The sequence below is a fragment of the Vidua chalybeata genome, chromosome 3 (genome assembly GCF_026979565.1).
Source record: "Vidua chalybeata isolate OUT-0048 chromosome 3, bVidCha1 merged haplotype, whole genome shotgun sequence".
NCBI lineage: Eukaryota > Metazoa > Chordata > Aves > Passeriformes > Viduidae > Vidua > Vidua chalybeata.
In genome coordinates, this window is record NC_071532.1 from 81260433 (window position 1) to 81278105 (window position 17673).

Genomic DNA, 17673 nt, shown 5'->3' on the forward strand with positions numbered 1-17673 from the left:
CCTTAGAAATATCTCATGTGTTTTTTTGTCCTGATATGCTTTAAAAAATATTCTTGCATCACTTAAGCAGCTACACAGAATCTGACTTCTTAAATTATTGGTGTTGAACTTTTGAGTGTTGTACAGCAACAAAAAAAGTTTATACTTTTTGATACTGTTTTGATGTTTTCCTAAACTGTGATTGCAGTTGCTGTGTTGTTTTTTTTTTTGTTTTGTTTTGTTTTGTTTTTGTAACTATCTATATATAGGAATGCTTTTTAATTTTCAAAATAGCACCTCTGATTTTTATCATTCTCTTGCAATATTGAATTCTATGTTTATTGAGGTAATCCAGCTTTCTCTTTTATAATGCGCTGCTTTGCTGGATTTTGTTTCTCTTGTCAAAAGAGTAAGCAGTTATTTTTGGTAATCAACACACCTTCAATAAAAGGGCTTTTTTAGTTTGTAATATTGCTGAGGTCTAGGTAGGTAGTAAGCAACCACACTGCGTTGTGCTTTGTGGAGATTTTTATATATATATATACATATATATATGGTTATGGTTGGTTGGTTTTTGTTTTGTTTTTACATTTAGTAGATTGTTTAGATCTCTTGATTTTTGGTGTTTTTTCATGAGGTTTACCTTGAAACTGTAACTTTTATGCTGTCAATCTTTACTATCTTTTTATTTTCTCTTTTTGACTTGGATCTATTTTTTTCAGTTATTCTGCTTTTGTGCATAATTTTTTATAATGTGGCTTTTCTGTCGTTAGGTTATTAATCAGGGGAAATCTGATTGTTATCTGTCAGAAAAAGGTATACTCTAGAACATTTTTATTACTATTTTGTTAATCCTTAACTGAGTTCAAAGGTGATGTAGGATGGGTTATATATATCACAAATGAAAAATAAAAAGTGCCACAGCTGAGTTTTCCTGATGGCTGTCAGCTGTATGTTAAAGCCATTTGTATAGATTACCATAGAATTTCACATAAGAATGGGAAGCCAGAGGAAGCTGCCTGCTGCTGGTCACTTAGGGCAGCATATCCGATGTGCACCTTTTCTGATGTAAGGGAAACGAGTGGTAATGAGAAGAAGGCTGTAACGTTTTTTCCCCTGTTCAAATACATCACTAGAAATTGTCGTTATTTCTTTTTCCTCTTCTGTTCTGCCAACTGTTTTGGTACAGGCGCCTTTCCTCGTTAATGTGGGAAGTCCGCTACATCGAGCACAACACTCGCACATTTAACGAACCTGGAAGTCCTATTGTCAAATCTGCCAAATTTGTCACAGATCTTCTGCTACACTTCATAAAGTGAGTTGCTTAGTAGGTCTGCTGTTATTCCTATCTCTTACTGAGCTAAGAACCTTTTTAGATCTGAATTTTTAAAATAAACCTGTTGTCTGCTGTTGGGGCAGAAAAGAATAGAGCTTATGGTGACAAAGCATTCATAAGTTTGCAAAACAAGTTTTGTAATACATTGAGTGGCATAGACTGGCATGGCATTTTATTTTGAGAGACTTACTCCTAAATTATAAAAATGGGTTTGAGTATCTTCATGGAGTTACAGATATATTCATTGGTAAGTTAGGAGTTCTAACTTTAAGTTTGAATACTGGCTATGTTAACATAATTCTAAAATCTAGATTACAATTTATAATAGGTTTGAAAATGATGTTTTATATGTATGCAAAGTAAAAATTAAAGGCTTTGTAGTCAACTGAAGTTGTAGCTGTCTTTCAAACATTCTGTTGTTATCTATAGACAAACTCAATGACAAATATTTAAGATTTTTCAGTCAGTTGACACACCTACAGAGCTTAAGTTTGTAAGAGCTTACTGTGCTCACAGCCTTGGTTTGCTCGTACACAACGAGCGCTGCTGTTTCCACCTTGTAGACACAGCAAGCTACTTCATTAGTTTAACAAAAATTGTGACATTTTTAGTGATTTAGTTTGTCAGTGTTAAATTGAATCTAGTTCTTTTTTATTTTGTGTGTTCTTAAAAAAACATTAGAACTCTGTTTAGTATTTGGAAATCTAGGGCTTTGAGTCCATAAATAAATCTTCAATTTCTCCAGTGCCTGTGATTTCTGATACTTGCTGGAGAATGTAAAACACTTAACTGCTTTAGACATTAAAATTTTTAGTGAAGTATATAGGAACAGATATTAGTCTAAAGGGCTTTTCTGTTACTAATTTTCTTCTTTAACATCTTTGTCCTACATGGGTTTTTTTCTGATTAATTAAGCAGCTCAGGGTTTTTCAAAGTGTATGTAGCTTAGAGTTTTTCAAAGTGTATGTTTTTAATTGGCTTAGTTAAATTAGTGGATATTCTTGAATATTCTTATTTAATAACGGCCTATAGTTTGAGCTTATTAATATACTAATTTAAGTGAACTAGTAAGTCATGTAAAGCCCAGACTTTGTAACTGGAAGGTAGAAGGCCTAGACAATGGAAAGTAAAGCCCATGGTTCTAATGAGAACGAAATATCTAGATGCCTCCGAGAATATACCTCTTAGTTTCCTATGTTACCCAAGTATCTTAAAGAGCTGAAAATGGGGGGTGGGTGTTGCAGTTAATCTTTTTTTACCTTCTCTCACAGCTGTTCTAGTGGTAATGGCAGTAGCCTGTATTAGGATTCTGATTCTGATGAAACACTTCTGCTGAGAGTTTACAGTTACAAGTGGTAAAAGTGTTACAAACCACTTTTCTGCCCGGTGGTTTGTATTGCTACATAGTAGAACACCTTTGAGCTTTCCTTTGTAAGGAAGTTTTATTTGTTAACCAAGAATTGAAAATCAGTGTGTTTTGCTGATTTAATTATGCAGGTTTATGCAATAACAGTGCTAGTCCTTCCATACTTGCATTTCAAATGTCATACATTGTGAGTGCTAAATTAAATTATTAAGATGTGCTTTTGTACAATAAATTTACTGTAATGCTCCTTACAAAGCTAGATGGGCCTCAAACCTTTTATGTACTACAGGATTAGATTTTTCTGATGCTGACAAATACATGGTAAAGGATTATGAATTTTAATTTTAAAACATTCACACTGTTAAGTCATCTATATTTTGCAACTTTTTGAGCAGATGGCTAGCTTGACTTATTACTTCACTTCTCTTAGTATTCATATAGCACTAAACACATTCTCATTTTATTTGGGAATGGCTTCATAAATATTTTCTGTTTCCTAGGCAAATTACAATTGATTCCACAGGTGGTGATAGAAAATAAATGTAAGCTTGTGTTCCTTTTTGCAGAGACCAGAGCTGCTATGACATAATTCCATTATACAATACAATGAAGAAGAAAGTGTTGTCTGACTCTGATGAGGTGAGTGGTTGTGTCTTGGGCATTGGCATTGATACACTGGAGAAACGAGACTGCTGGCTGTCCTGTGCAGGACCAAAGTGCTGGTTTCAGTCACTGCTTGGAAGTGGAGTGTACTTGTCTATCACTACAATGTTTCTTCTTGTCAGCTGGGAAACTGGGTGAAAATCCAGCCTTCTCTCTTCCTTTAGTGCAGAGAGCTTTAATAGTTTGCTGGAGGATGCTGCTTCTGCTAGATTTCTGAGAGGCTCTCAAAACTGACAGTCATATAAAATGCTTCTCAGAGGGATGAGGGTAGGACTGTAAAGACTCAAATTATAAGTTCAAAGTATAAAAGAACTCGCCTACTCATATATGCTTATATTTTTTAACCTCTTTATGCGACTCATTATCTTGCTCAAAGGAAGAAGAGAAAGACACAAATGTGCCGGGGACTTCTACTAGAAAAAGAAAGGTAAATGTTTTTAAATTTTTTAATTGATATTTTTTAGTGCTACAATTGCTAAAATGGATTTGTAAACAATGGAATGTAAAACTGAAATATTTCTAGTATTGTGTAATGTCAGCTTTTTGAAAGTTTTGAACTTACTGACGTTTTGTTCTACTGAACTGTTGTATGTGAAAGTATTTCTGTCTGTGCTGCTGCACGTTGTGAATGCATTTATATCCTGTGGGGTGGTTCTTCCATTAGATTTTGTAAAAGCAGCTAGTTTATTTAATATATACCAGGCAATATTGTCATTTCAGGATCATCAGCCGAAGCGGCGCCTACGTAACAGGGCTCAGTCATACGACATTCAGTCATGGAAGAAGCAATGCCAGGAGCTGCTGAATCTCATTTTTCAGTGTGAAGACTCTGAACCATTTCGACAACCAGTGGATCTTCTTGAGTATCCAGTGAGTATTTTAGAACAAGGTGACTGGTTATAATCCAGTTGTTAAGTGGTATGTTGGTTTGGTTTTTTTTAACTTTGACTATTTCTTCAGTTCTTTCAATTGAAATTTCAGACAACTGTAGTGACAGAATGCTTTTCAGCACTTCATTGTCACTTATTCAATGTTTACTGCTTTTTTTCCAACTAATTTCAAAATAAATAATACTTCTCTGCTCTCTCAGATACTTTTGTTGGAAAATATTTTATATTCAGGGATGTTTGTGTTATTAAGTAGATTACAGCTTTTATACAGCTTTTGCAAATACATTGTCTTTCCTTTTCTGACTAAGAAAATGGTCATATATATGAAATGCATATATTTGGTTTCTGCATGTGATGTGTTTTGAAGGATCATTGGTTTCTCTTCAGAGTATAAAAACTAAAGGTAAGATTATATGAAAACTTAATGTAATAAAGAAAAGATTTTGCTTGCTTTCCTTCTAGCATATCTTAAGTTTTGTAAAATATCACTCCATGGTGATTAACTTGGGCAAAATTAACTGTCTCAATTAGAGAAAATAAATGCTTCTCTTTCAGAAGTCACTAGTACATCTGTCTTGACACTTCTGCAGCCACTGGGTACCATTATTTTTTAAGTAGCCTAAACTTTATGCTGTGGCCAACTACAAGTGGTCCTATGTGTTTGAGATCCTCAAATGACCTGATAGAGAGCACTTTACTAGGCTTAGGCATGAAACACACTGCTCCGGTGCCACAAGCCTGTTTAACATGCAGAGGCACTCCTTCAGGTTCTATTTCCTCTGATGGATTCACTTAAACTTTCTGGTTAAATTCGGTATTTAGGCTTTTTCTTGTATGAACATGTCTCTGTTTCTTCCATAGCCTGGAAAAGATTTTTCTGTCATTGGCTTGACTTGGGTCCTACCTAAGCCTGTGGAGTTTTTAATACTTCATTGCATTTGTAAATGGTCAGGTCTCCATTTGGGAAACTGCTCAGGCTTCAGAAAGGATGTGATAAGCCTCTGATTAGGCTCAAGTATTCAAACTTCATATTTTAAAGCTAAAATGTGAGAACATTATTAGTCTTAGTCCTAAGTTTGAGCTGCTAAGCCACCCAGAAGGCTTGTAGACACACTTTCATATCACTGTTATCTTCATGTCAGTGTGTCAGTAATGCAACCCTCAGGACACAAAATTCTGAGCTCTGCGTTTCAGTAAATCAGTTTATAAAATGAATTAAATCATCTATCAGTTAACTTCTAACCTTGACCCTGCTGAGTATGTCTGCAAGGGAGGTATGTTGTATATTAGTGGAAAGGGGGAAAATGTCTTCAGCAGTCTTCCATACCTATTTAAACAGGACATTTTGGTTAAACAGGTTTATCAGACTCATCCCGATGAAAATTATATAGTAAGACTTGGGAGAAAAATTGTAATAAATTGCTTTGCTATTTGCAAACAGGATTATAGAGATATTATTGACACGCCTATGGACTTTGCTACTGTTAGAGAAACACTGGAAGCTGGCAACTACGAGTCACCAATGGAGTTGTGTAAAGATGTGAGACTTATTTTCAGCAATTCCAAGGCCTATACACCAAGTAAAAGATCAAGGGTAAGATTTTACTGGTTTTCATTGTTGTTGTTTGAAAGAACACTTATATCTGAAAAATATGGGACCGAAAAAGCAGAGAGACAGTGTAATTTGATGGCTTTTAAAAAACAAGTTAAATTATTTCTGATCTTAAAATATGAATATTTCTGAGAAACAATTACAGCTTTGTATTTGAACAGAAAGGAATGTGAGCTTTTTAAATACCAAAATTTCTGATGTTCTGCATATGTGTTTCAAAAGTAAATATTAGAAAGTGAGTCTAAATAGAAAACCACATGGAAGAAAAGTTCTGTAGAAGCAGGATTATGAGTACAATAGTGAAATTTAACTGATATTTTGGGGAAGAAACCAGATTTTCAAAACAAACACACAGGGAGCCTCTCTACTTTGAAGGTTGCCCAAAATTGAAATATCCAGGTATAGACAGAAGAGGATGTTGAAATTCTGTGCTGTTCACTACTGTGCAGTAGGATTGTAATGAAACTCTTAGGATTTGTGGGAAACAGGACAGTTTCCATAAAGAGCCAGCTGAGAAACCTCTTCATACTGAGATGTCCTGCTGGTAGTAGGTGCAGTATCTGATAGCAGTTAAATTATGGATGCATATTTACATGGGTTCAAGGCTTCTGTGTAGCTTTTCTTCTACTAATGTGTGTTAGGTTTTAAAACCAGAATTATTAACAGCTTTTATGTTTGGTTGTTCTAAATTGCAAGTTAATCATTAGGACTTCATTGTTTTAAGACTTGGGCACAAATTTCTTAGTAGGTGACTAGCAGGATCAGTGATTACTCTCCAGTCAGTAGCAGACAGGCCCACTCACTGTTGAGGCTGCCATACCCCATAAAAGAATTACTCTTTCAGTTGCAGCAAATGGCAGGGCTTTTGCAGCAGGTCTGGATTCTTTTGTGGTTTTTCTTTCTCTCCTTGACCTCATCATACCTGATGTTATCTTTAGCTTTGTGTGGTTTCATAGATTCTTTTGACATTTTCATTTCTTTCATGTTTCTTCCAAACAGGCTGGTATAGTAATAAATTTGTCTTTTCTTGCTTTACTCAGAAGTGGAATGTTCTTATGTCAAGTGTTTTAATATTCTAGAACCTATGTGTTTTCAGTGCATGGAATATGTAGTTGAATGTGATGATTTTACTATGTCATTCATCTTTATGTCACTGATGCTTTCTCGAACAGTAAACCTAAAGTCATCAGCTTTTTTTTTTTTTTTTTGGCTTGCACATCAAACATGCATGCTATCTTCAGTAACATGTGCAGAATCTGTCAAAACTGTTGAGTCTGACACTCAGATGGTTTGGTGTATCATTAAGTAGGACCTGGTTCAATATTGTCTTTGTTTCAACACAAAGGGTGCTGTGTCTTCTCAAAGTACCTAGGCAGGTCACTTTGGTGTTTTTTGTTTCCAGAATTAATAGCAACTGTGCTCAAATAATTACTTGTGATCTAAACTGAATTTGGGAGTCTCTGTAAATCATCCAAGAGATGGGAAAAAAAGTGCACTTACATAATTCCAATACATTTATTGTACCTGTTGCAGCCAACTTACTTGCAGTATCCATTCATATATAAAAGGAATAGACTGGTGTCAAATATAGGATAGAAGGATGCGAGTTAATAGAGCAGAAAATAAGATTTCTTGACCCTGGTATGATACAGCAAAATTACATTAAGAATCTCTCTTTTAATTTCTGTTGAAACTAGAAAGGGTTACATTCTAGAAAGGCAATTGAAAGACTGTTTTTTCCAATTCTTCCTTTTCTGTGTCATCTTCAGTTGTGGTACAATTTTCAAAACCATGAAAATAGTTAAAGCAAACCTACACATGGGTTAGCATATATTTATTGAGGCAGATGGTAAATTTCCCTAAAACGTTTCTATATTAATCACTTTTCACTTTTCTAGCTGTTGTTCAGTGATAAATAAGTAAAGGGATGCTTTGGAAAGGTATCAAACTTATTTATTGGCTTTTCTTTTTTAGATCTACAGCATGAGCTTGCGCCTTTCTGCTTTCTTTGAAGAGCACATAAGTTCTATTTTATCAGATTATAAATCTGCCCTACGCTTTCATAAAAGAAATACAATAAAGAAACGAAGGAAAAAAAGAAGCAGAAGCAGCTCAGTTTCCAGTAGTGTTGCATCCAGGTACATTAATTCCTTTACAGTATTCATGAAATGCTGTGAATTTATGACATACCTAAAGAATAAAACTTAGTGTGTTTTTTTCTTAATACTTCCTTTACTATTCCCTATATTGCAGAATGGTAGCTTTGACATGCAAGTCCCTATGATGTGGAAGAGTTTTAAACTTTACTTAGAGCTATCCTAGTGTAAGTGCTTAAAATTCAAATAACTGCTAAATGTGTACAGTAAAACAGCATTGTTAGGATAGTGATGGCATCATGCTTTATCATATAACTATAGTATTTATTGTAAAGATTCACTTTCCAGAAGCTCACAACTTACATGAATTTCCACAGTAAATGCCATATTTTTAACATACTTCATGCAGAGGTGATTGTTTTACTCCCACGATCTCAGACACTAGCATTTAATTTTATTTATTCCTGTAAAATGACAAGGTGGTCATCCAGGATACAAATTGTTACTTCTTTTGCAGCCCTGAAAGGAAGAGGAGATTAATAAAACCTCAGCTGAAGGCAGAAACTTCTGCCACTTCATCATCTTCTGCAGCTGCACGGTCGACAGCACTGCGACACGCTCCGCCTCAGATGAATGGAAAAGCCGCGGAGGCCTCCTCCCTTGTGCGGACTCGAAGCAACAGGGGGATTACAGATGTGGCTGCTACAGAGCAACCATCTACTTCTTCAGCAGCAAAGCCTTTAACTATAAAGCCTTTAATTACAAAGCCTAATACCACTGCAGGGTCAGCAAAGTCAGGCAAGTTGGGGTGCTTTTGGTTTTGGTTTTCTATTAATTAAGCCATGAATGTTTTTAAAGATAAAACTGGCTCTTTGGAAATCTGATCTATTTCTTTCAGTTAAGACTGGTTCTGTTTTCAAACTGATGGGCCTTTGAGGCTCTTCAGAGGAAAATTGAACAAGTTAGGCTATGTTGTTTTATCTAGGAAGCTCTCTCCCTTTTGGATCACAGAGTCAAATTGTTTGTAGTAGAACATGAGTTTAGCCCAACAAGATTGAATGTAATATAAATTACTTAAGTTGATAATTATGTTTTCTTTTTATCCTTCTAGTACTGGAGAATTCAACCAAACATTCCAAGAACCAGAATATCGTATCAAACCCTTCCCCATCTGATTCCAGTCATAACACTAGGAATAACTCCACAAAAGAAAATCCTGAGAAAGAGAAGCAAATAAAGCGCAAAGTAAAATCTTCCACTGTTAATCCACAAGGTACCAAATTTCTCTGGAACTTCCTCCCCACCCTCAGAGTTATTGATGTAGTGACTGTAGTGTGGTACTTTAGTTGTGGTAATTGGGGGGTAGGGAAATTAGAATGCATTCAGATTTAGCAGAATGGGGAAATCTAATGGAACAACTCAGTCACCATTAGTTTCCCTCTTGATGAATTAGCACGGTTTTGACTACTCTTAACACAATTTCCATGGTGTGATAATTGTTGTCTAGATGATTTTGAGATGTTAACATATCTGTACCTTAATTTAAATTATTACAAATGTCATGTTATAAGTTTCTAAATTCCAAAGCAGACTTCTGCATGGTTACACTTTATAAATCCTGTGTGTTTAATCACATAAAACTTCTGTGCATTATATTTGGGTCGAATAACACTGAGTGTGATGACATTCTGCAGAGCAGCAAGCATAAGGATCAGAGGATCATTATTTCACTTTTTGGCACAGAAAAAAAAACCAAAACAACAAACTATGCAGTGTTTACTGCTTGTTTTTAGTATATTTGAATGGCCTGCTTGGACCTAGTTCATGAAATCTCCTGTGTGAGCTTGCTTGGTCTTTTGATGTCAGAATACCTTAAAATTCAAAGCTTCTGTGGAGGATGAAATAAGATCTCCTAGTCAGAAAGCTTTCCTGTTTATGAAGGAGCTTTGAACTGTTAGGAAGATGCTTGAAGCAGGTAGATCCACTAAACAAACATCTTTTCTCTGAAAATGGGGACACAGTAGTCTGCAAATTGGGTCCCATCTAATTAATCTGCCTACTCCTTGTAGTCCTCTCCCCAAGGAGTTCTTTCTTACTCCTCCATGCTTCTGAAAAAGTAGCTTGTGGTCTGATAAGTTAAATCATCTGTCCATTGCTTGTGAGCTTTCTCACAAAGGCCCCAGCTGTACCCACATTGCCTGGCTAAATATGCAGCTGGTACAGGATGGGATATCAGGGGTTTTGAATGTTGTTGACATGGTCCTGTCTCCTTACATCCACTCACAGGACAGAAGAGGCTGTGCTTTTAGTGCCTGATGGTGCACATGCAAACAGCAGAAGCTGTGCGTGGGTGTTCCATGAAAGGGCTGCAGGAACTATCATGCTGGCTAGGAGCCTCTTCTTGGCCATATTTTAGGCAAGGCTGAGGTGTCAGAACATCCTTCTAAGAGGTCCAGTGACGTGCCCCTCTGAGGAAGCTGATTACCCCTCATGTAATGAAAATTCATACCCTGTAAAAGTCTCCAAGCAAGTACATTATGCTGTCTGTTAGTGTGAGAAATCTGTACAAATTTGATACAAAAGATGGTACCTCAGGTTGAAAGAAACTCTTTATTTCTCCAGATGACTTACTGTGAAGCATTCCAAATCCTTGCACCATTCCCAATGCTTCTTGAGCAACCCTTTGCTGTTGCAGATACAAAATAGGAGTTTTGTCCACTGGTGTTATATCATCTGAGAAAAACTCTTCTGCTGTTCTCTTTTTTTCTTTTTTCCCTCCTGCATTTTTCCTGGCTTTTTTTGTTTCTTAGGTTTTTTTTCCTTGCAGCTACCATGTGCTAAATCCAACTAGAAGTTAGTCCTCATTCCATTGCAGAAAAAAACTCTGTGAGCTCAACTTTGGGTTTCTTAGATTTTGACAGATTGGCAATCATTGTGAATCCATTCAGATATTTTAGTAAGAGTTTTATTAAGGCAGTGTGAAAATGACTGTAAATGCAGATCTCTTATGTGACGTGTACATTTCTGTACCATTTCTTTACAGCAGATTGCAAGAATAATGCTTTGGCATCAGGAAACATTCAGGTAAATGGACATGGAGGACAGCCTTTGAAACCTCCAGTTAAAAGAGGTCCTGGACGGAAGCCCAAGGTGGAGACTAATAACAGTAGCTGTGAAGTGGTGGTGCACAAGAAAAGAGGCAGGAAACCAAAAAAGCTACAAATTGTTGAACAGCAAAAGGTTGCAGAGCAGAATACAATCCAGACCACAAGGGATATACCAGAGGAAGCCTCTGTTTCTACTGCATGCAATTCTCTTTCTGAAAATAATGTGAAGGAAGACTTGTTACAAAAAAAAGGCCGAGGGGGTAGAAAGCCAAAAAGGAAGATAAAGATCCGCCAGCCAGGCTCAGACCTCTTAGCTCCTGCAAATGTTAAAATGCAAACGAGAAGCAGGAGGAAAAAGACACACGAGCCTATGGAGGAGGGTTCTGAAGAGCTTAAAGATTCTGAACCTCACATGAGAACTAGAAACCAGGGTAGGAGGACAGCCTTTTACAATGAAGATGACTCTGAGGAAGAGCAAAGGCAGCTATTGTTTGAAGACACCTCCTTAACTTTTGGAACTTCAAGCAGAGGCAGAGTCCGAAAGTTGACTGAAAAAGCAAAAGCTAATTTAATTGGTTGGTAATTTTTACCAAGGGTTTTACTTCAGAATGCTATGAAGCAGGTACAGTTAAGGAACAGCAGAACAGACTTCTGCTTCCCTGCTGCTATTATGGGTTAGAAGAGTATGTTCTGATTCGAGGAGAAAAATTTAGCAAAATGATAAACTGAAAGAACATTCTTTGAAAGAAATATATATTTTAAACTTTTGCTATTTATTGCCCTCCAAATAGGTTATACATTTCAACAGTCATTTTGTTCATGGTTGAGAGTAATTGAAGCAATTTCTGACTGACGTACAGAGTTCAGAGCTACTCTGCTCAAGTATATGTAATATCTCTACACACTTGAAAAGAGGTAATAGAACTTTTAATTGCCACAAATTGAAAACAGAAATCTATTTTTGACCATGCAAGGTACACTTTGATTGTAAAGTCAAGTCGCCTAGGAAGGCAGACTTAGGCAAAAAGTGGCAGTAAATTCACTTGCATTTCTATTAAATAATACAATACCAAACTTTGCTAATCTGTAAAAGTTTAATCTCAGTTGTGATGGAACGTTCAGCTGCAAAAGAAGCCTAGCACAGGCCATTGTTTATCCAAGTTCTGCCAAACATAGCAAAAATGTAATCACAAATATATATATCCACATTGGAAAAAGTTTGACTGATGTCTAATTTTTCAGACCTTGATTCTTGTATCAATCACTAAATCTCTGTTTATTGTGCCAAAGACTGAGAATCAGTGCAGTGGAAAACCTTTTTTTCTTTTGAGTGTCAGTACAGCATACCATTTGCAGTGATAAAAGCTGTGTCTTGTTTTAAATAGTAAGTTGTTAACATTGTTCTGAAATGTATCCTTTTGGTACTTCTGGTAGAAAATAATGCACTGGTGGGGTCCTTTGACAGAGATGTTTTAGTCTAAATGTATAATTGGTTAAAGGATTCAAGGAAATTACAGGACAGGTATGGAATTATGATGTTTACTTTCTGATCCAGATTGTTGTTTCTACAACTTTAGACATGCTTAAGAGGCTGAAATGACCTACAAAGAATAGTGTATGTGTATATATTAATATATACATAAACACATATGTCTAAAATATTACCCAGGTATAAATTTTTTTCAGGATTTTTTAGATAGCACTAGAATTGAAAATTTTAAAATGTCATACTTTATAGTTTAATTTTAAGGGGAAGATTGGTTATTTTCAATTATTAGGGTTAAAAGGCCAAATCACTTTTTATGCAATCATGTTTTATACAGTGGTCTCATTGCACATTGTGTTTTTCTGCACTTTTTATGGTATATCACGCTGACATATGTCAATATACACCCTAAAGAAAAATTCCATTTAATGATTGTGCCTTGTATTCTATTATTTCTTGCATCCTTACTAAAATTAAGTTGTCTATTGTAAATGATAACTATATGACTTAGGGGAATGTATTGTTATATGTACTGCTCTGGAAAAGAAAAGCAGTTATTTATTTGTTTATGGTACATTTAGTTATTTTATACCTTTACAAACAAACCTTAATACCATTTTCTATCACTTAAAAAAAGTATTGTCCAGTTTCAAGGAAAAAAATACATAAGTAGTGGTATTTACTGAGATCTGGTATGGTACAAAAATGTAACCAAAATTTTCTGGTTATACTTTTTTTTGTTGTTTTTACACATCATCTACAATGTCTGGAAGGGAAGACATGCAGAATTAAGATCTTAAATATGCACAGATTCTGTATATGTATTTGAGGCCTGATTCTTCACTCTTTATTTTCTTACAAAAAAAAAAAAAGCCTAAAAGTTTGAACAAAGAATGTTGGTATTTGCCACCAAGAGTAATAGAAATAGGCTACTGTGGATAGCATATTAGTATCCACCATACCTATTTTTAGGTAGTTCATTTTGCTACAAAAAATGGCTGAGATATTTTCCAGATCCTCTTTGAATTGTTCTGGATTGGAATTAGGGGGCCAGGGATTAGTTTGAATTTGATTTGTTGGCATATTTATTTTTTCTAATAAGTATTTCTTTATCATCCAATTGAAATGAAGTCACTAAACATATGGTAAGATAACAAGCTACGTTTGGACAGCTGCAATACAGCTTCACAATTCAAAACTGATTGATTCTACTTGTTAATTTTGTCAAATCTCACTGATGGAGGCAATCATTTGAAAATGTGTAATTTCCTGATGTTATCTGCATTGTAATATATAAAATAGATTATATCTAAAATTCATCTTCTGTATTTACTCCGTTTGTAATAATGTTTTATATGGCATGTTTATGTATATATTTATATATCAAAAATACCTTCTGTGTAAGTTTTGGAACCTGAAATAATCTGCGTTCCCTTAACAGTAGGTAGAGGAGTGTACATCTTAATTTTACAGGGGTAGAAGGCCTTACCTGCAGAACATGGGTACTGCTTCCCACCCAGTAATATCGGTGACTTTAGCCAGAAAGTTTTTGATTCTTATTAGATACATTAATGTTTTTCCTTTAAAAATAAACTGTGGATAATTTGGGTCAATTTTTTTATGGAAGCAATGCTAGACATTTCTTAGAAATTAATACCAGATTTATTTTAAAGTTATATTTTTTTATAATTTAATTTCACTAGGTTGCAAACTTTATTAATGAGACTTTAGTCACCATCAGACTGTATTTTGGTTGGGGAAAAAATTATTATTTGAGGTGGTTGTGAGATACTGTTTCAATACAGAAAAAGAGCTTTTGATTACAGAGTCTTAGGTTTTTAAATGTGAGCAATAAACTATTGGTCAGTGTTCTGAACTAATTTAAGATCTATAGTTATATGCATGTTTTATAATGCCATCTCAAGTACCTAACAACTGGTTCAGAAAATGAAGTATCAAAACCTCATGTGATTTACATTTGCATTGTAAATAACATAGCTTCATAGTCACACACATGCAAATGATCTGGCAGCAATTAACTCAGTTTTATTCATGACATTTGTTTATATTTGACATGGATATGAGGATACTGTTCTGGTACTTGTATGCTATACTGGGAAACGTTCTAATTGCTCTTTGCTGCTGAGTGGTATCTCCATAACAGTGTGTTCTTTAACTGCCAGTGAGGAAATACTTCTGCTTCTGTCATGAGTGTGCTCTAAATGTCTAACAGGAACCCTGTACCTGTGCCTACATACTTAACAATCTTCAGCCCCTCTGTTTCTGTTGTTAGTGTGTTCTCTGGGAACTGAACTGAAATCTTACCAGTGCAGTGTTCATTATTGTTGTCAATATTGAACTAGAGCTCTTTGTCACTCAGCAATGACCAGTGATACAACTTCACAGAGAAATGTCTTCCTCCAGTGATTCGACTGCTGTGATAAAGATTTACAGGTGTTTATTTGTACAGTGTCCGGTTTGTACCTGTGATCAGTTTGTTGATAGACTTGTAAGGTTGAGTTGGTTGAGTTAAATATTACTATAGCTTAATATCTGTAAAGCTATTCATTGATAAAGGACCCTGATGCAGCACGTATAGATATTAATATCTATTAAAAAATAAATTGTAGGGTAGAGACAGCTTATTCACTATACTGCTGTACAAATATTTTTAAGTACCAATTCTGTGCCAGAGGCTTTTGTCTTACCAAAAAAAGGACAACATGCAACACAAAAAACAGTCTGTCCATTCGGTAATTTCAAGCTTGTTACGATTTTTACACCGCATTTTTAAATATTTTGCTCACATTTGTTGGATTGAGGACTACAAGTAAATGCTTTAGTGTGTAATTTGAATTTAGGCACATGTTAAATAGTTGATTGGTTCTATAAAAGCAATAGGCTTAACTGGATGGGACCCTTTCACCCTGTATTTATTTAGTAGATTGGAGGTTAGAGGTTTTTAAGCTCACTTTCATCAACATTCACATTTTATTTGTAGCATGTGAATCTTGTTGAGGTAATTTTAACATCACTGGTCAATTAAAATATAGCCATACCACAATATTCACATTGTGTCCCGAGTCCTTGCCTTATTCTAAAATAGTGTATTTTTGTCTATAGTAGATTGTCAAAGGTTTCTCATTTTGCCTTTTTTTTTAACAGTGTTTAAAATATTTAATTATAACTCTGCTACCGTGCTGTGATAGAGAAGGTAGAGGGTTTTGAAACCTCACCTAGAAACAGCAAAAGCTCGTTTTCTGTTTATGACCTAAATGAAGACAAGTGAACCGTGTAAAATGAGTATGTATTTTCTTTTATCCCTGAAGTTCTTGTAACAGTTTGGTTTCCAAGGGGACCTAGATATTCAACTGATAAAAGGGCTGTTAGTTTTCTGCTGTAAATTACTGTATATACATGTTTGTTCGTATGCAGAGGAAAGTGTATGACATTTCATAAATCTGGTCAGGGCTTGACAATGTGTTTCAAATAACAAATCTGGCATTGACATCTTACGTAGCTTCTTGTTTTTGAATTGTGAATACAGCTTGCTCACTTTCTGTGATGTCTGGAGGAAAACAGCAGGTAGCTTTTAAACCAGAGCTAACCTCCAGGTGCTCTTGTGTTTCTGCTGATTTTAATGCGGGAATTCGCCATGTCATTTTTACAGTGTGTTAGAGAAGGAAACATGCCAGGAAGCCAGATTAAAAGACATCTTAAATTGCAGAAAAAGGCGATTAGCTGCTTCCCCCTCACATCCCACCCCCCCTTTTCCCAAGGTTCTAACAGCCTCAAGGCACTCTAGAGAGAAACCTTATATGCTGCAATAAAATAAGGGTGAATAAATTTAGCTTTTAGGGGTATATAGTGAGACAAGTAGTCATTTGGGTCCTTTTTAATGCAGATAAATACATCAGGAAATTCACTTCAAATAATGCAAACAATACATTTTAGGGAGGGAAAGTAGTACTATACTATGAATTTCTACACTGAAAGAACAAAGAATGAGGTCACACAAATTAGGAGTAGAAAGAAATAGAAGCACCTGTCATGTACTGTGTGATGTACATGTACTATTTTGTGCTTACAACTGTGCAGGTTGGTTTGCTAATGCATTGAGACCATACAGAAGTTACATTTTTGGACCATACTAAAACTGCAGAAGTGTGGTGGACAACTGGATAATGATCATGCGTGAATTAAATTCTGTCGTAATGTTTCAATATGTATAGAGTGGAGCTCAACTTCAAGTAAATTACCTAGAAAGGTTAATTTTAAAACTGACAGATTTTCAGATTAAAAATTACACTTATTTTGTACAGAATTATGTAAAACACAAATCTGTTGTATGTAATGAGTAACAGTTTTGAAAACTATAATTCTTTAGCTTTATCAAAGCTTTTTTTCTTCCAGAAATCTAGATTATCATGTTATATATAACCTGAAGTATCTCACCAGGATAACAGTGCCCTTTCTTTTTGTACATACGGATTGGAAATTTCTTTACTGTTATGTGGACACTTTCTATGTTAGTTTTGATGCATAATACTTTGAATCCTTTTATACAAACTAGAATGTACGTGTAAGAATTACTGTCACTGCAATGTAGTAACTACAAACTTATTTTTAAATAAATAGAAAACATGTTTTTCTAAGCTGTCCAACAGTGTTTGTTTCTATCTGGTAATTTACTGTGCTATGCGATGATTGGTTGTATGTTTTTTAGAGCTCCCTAAATTCAGCTCCTCTTGATTCCTTGTGGAATATGGAATAGCTGTATCTGGTAGTATGGTGTGGTGGGTAAGTGGGAACAGACAAAACTGGAACTTGAGCACTCTCTGATAGAGATCAGAATTTGCTGTTTGGTAGGGGTTTTCACTAAGCCCTGCAGTTCCAGAGGCAATACAAAGGCAGTAGTGTCTGGCACTGAAGACACCTCCTTGAGTCCTCTTAGCTCGCTTTCACGTGTGCACCAGGGCATCTGCCTCCCACCCTCCAGGAAGCCTTCCCTGTTCAGGTGACAACTGTTTGTACCAGAGCTATGTCCAATCCATGGAAATCTCTGCTTCCCAACAGCTCTAGAAGAAGCTAGAAACACATAAGCAGAGAGAATGCCCTGCCTCCCTCCTGTAGAGTAC

General features: G+C 35.5%; 1 protein-coding gene across 1 annotated transcript in view; it reads left to right on the forward strand.

Moving 5' to 3' along the window:
* PHIP (pleckstrin homology domain interacting protein) overlaps window positions 1–17190 on the forward strand; it is a 106712-nt gene extending 89522 nt beyond the window's left edge. Inside the window, exons 32-40 of the mRNA XM_053937843.1 lie at window positions 1169–1294; window positions 3248–3320; window positions 3721–3771; window positions 4065–4214; window positions 5676–5828; window positions 7821–7984; window positions 8460–8740; window positions 9054–9215; window positions 10986–17190. Of these exons, the coding sequence (XP_053793818.1) occupies window positions 1169–1294; window positions 3248–3320; window positions 3721–3771; window positions 4065–4214; window positions 5676–5828; window positions 7821–7984; window positions 8460–8740; window positions 9054–9215; window positions 10986–11632 (1807 nt within the window). The 3' untranslated portion in view covers window positions 11633–17190. The remainder of the gene's footprint in view (window positions 1–1168; window positions 1295–3247; window positions 3321–3720; window positions 3772–4064; window positions 4215–5675; window positions 5829–7820; window positions 7985–8459; window positions 8741–9053; window positions 9216–10985) is intronic.
* The last annotated feature ends 483 nt before the right edge of the window (window positions 17191–17673 follow it).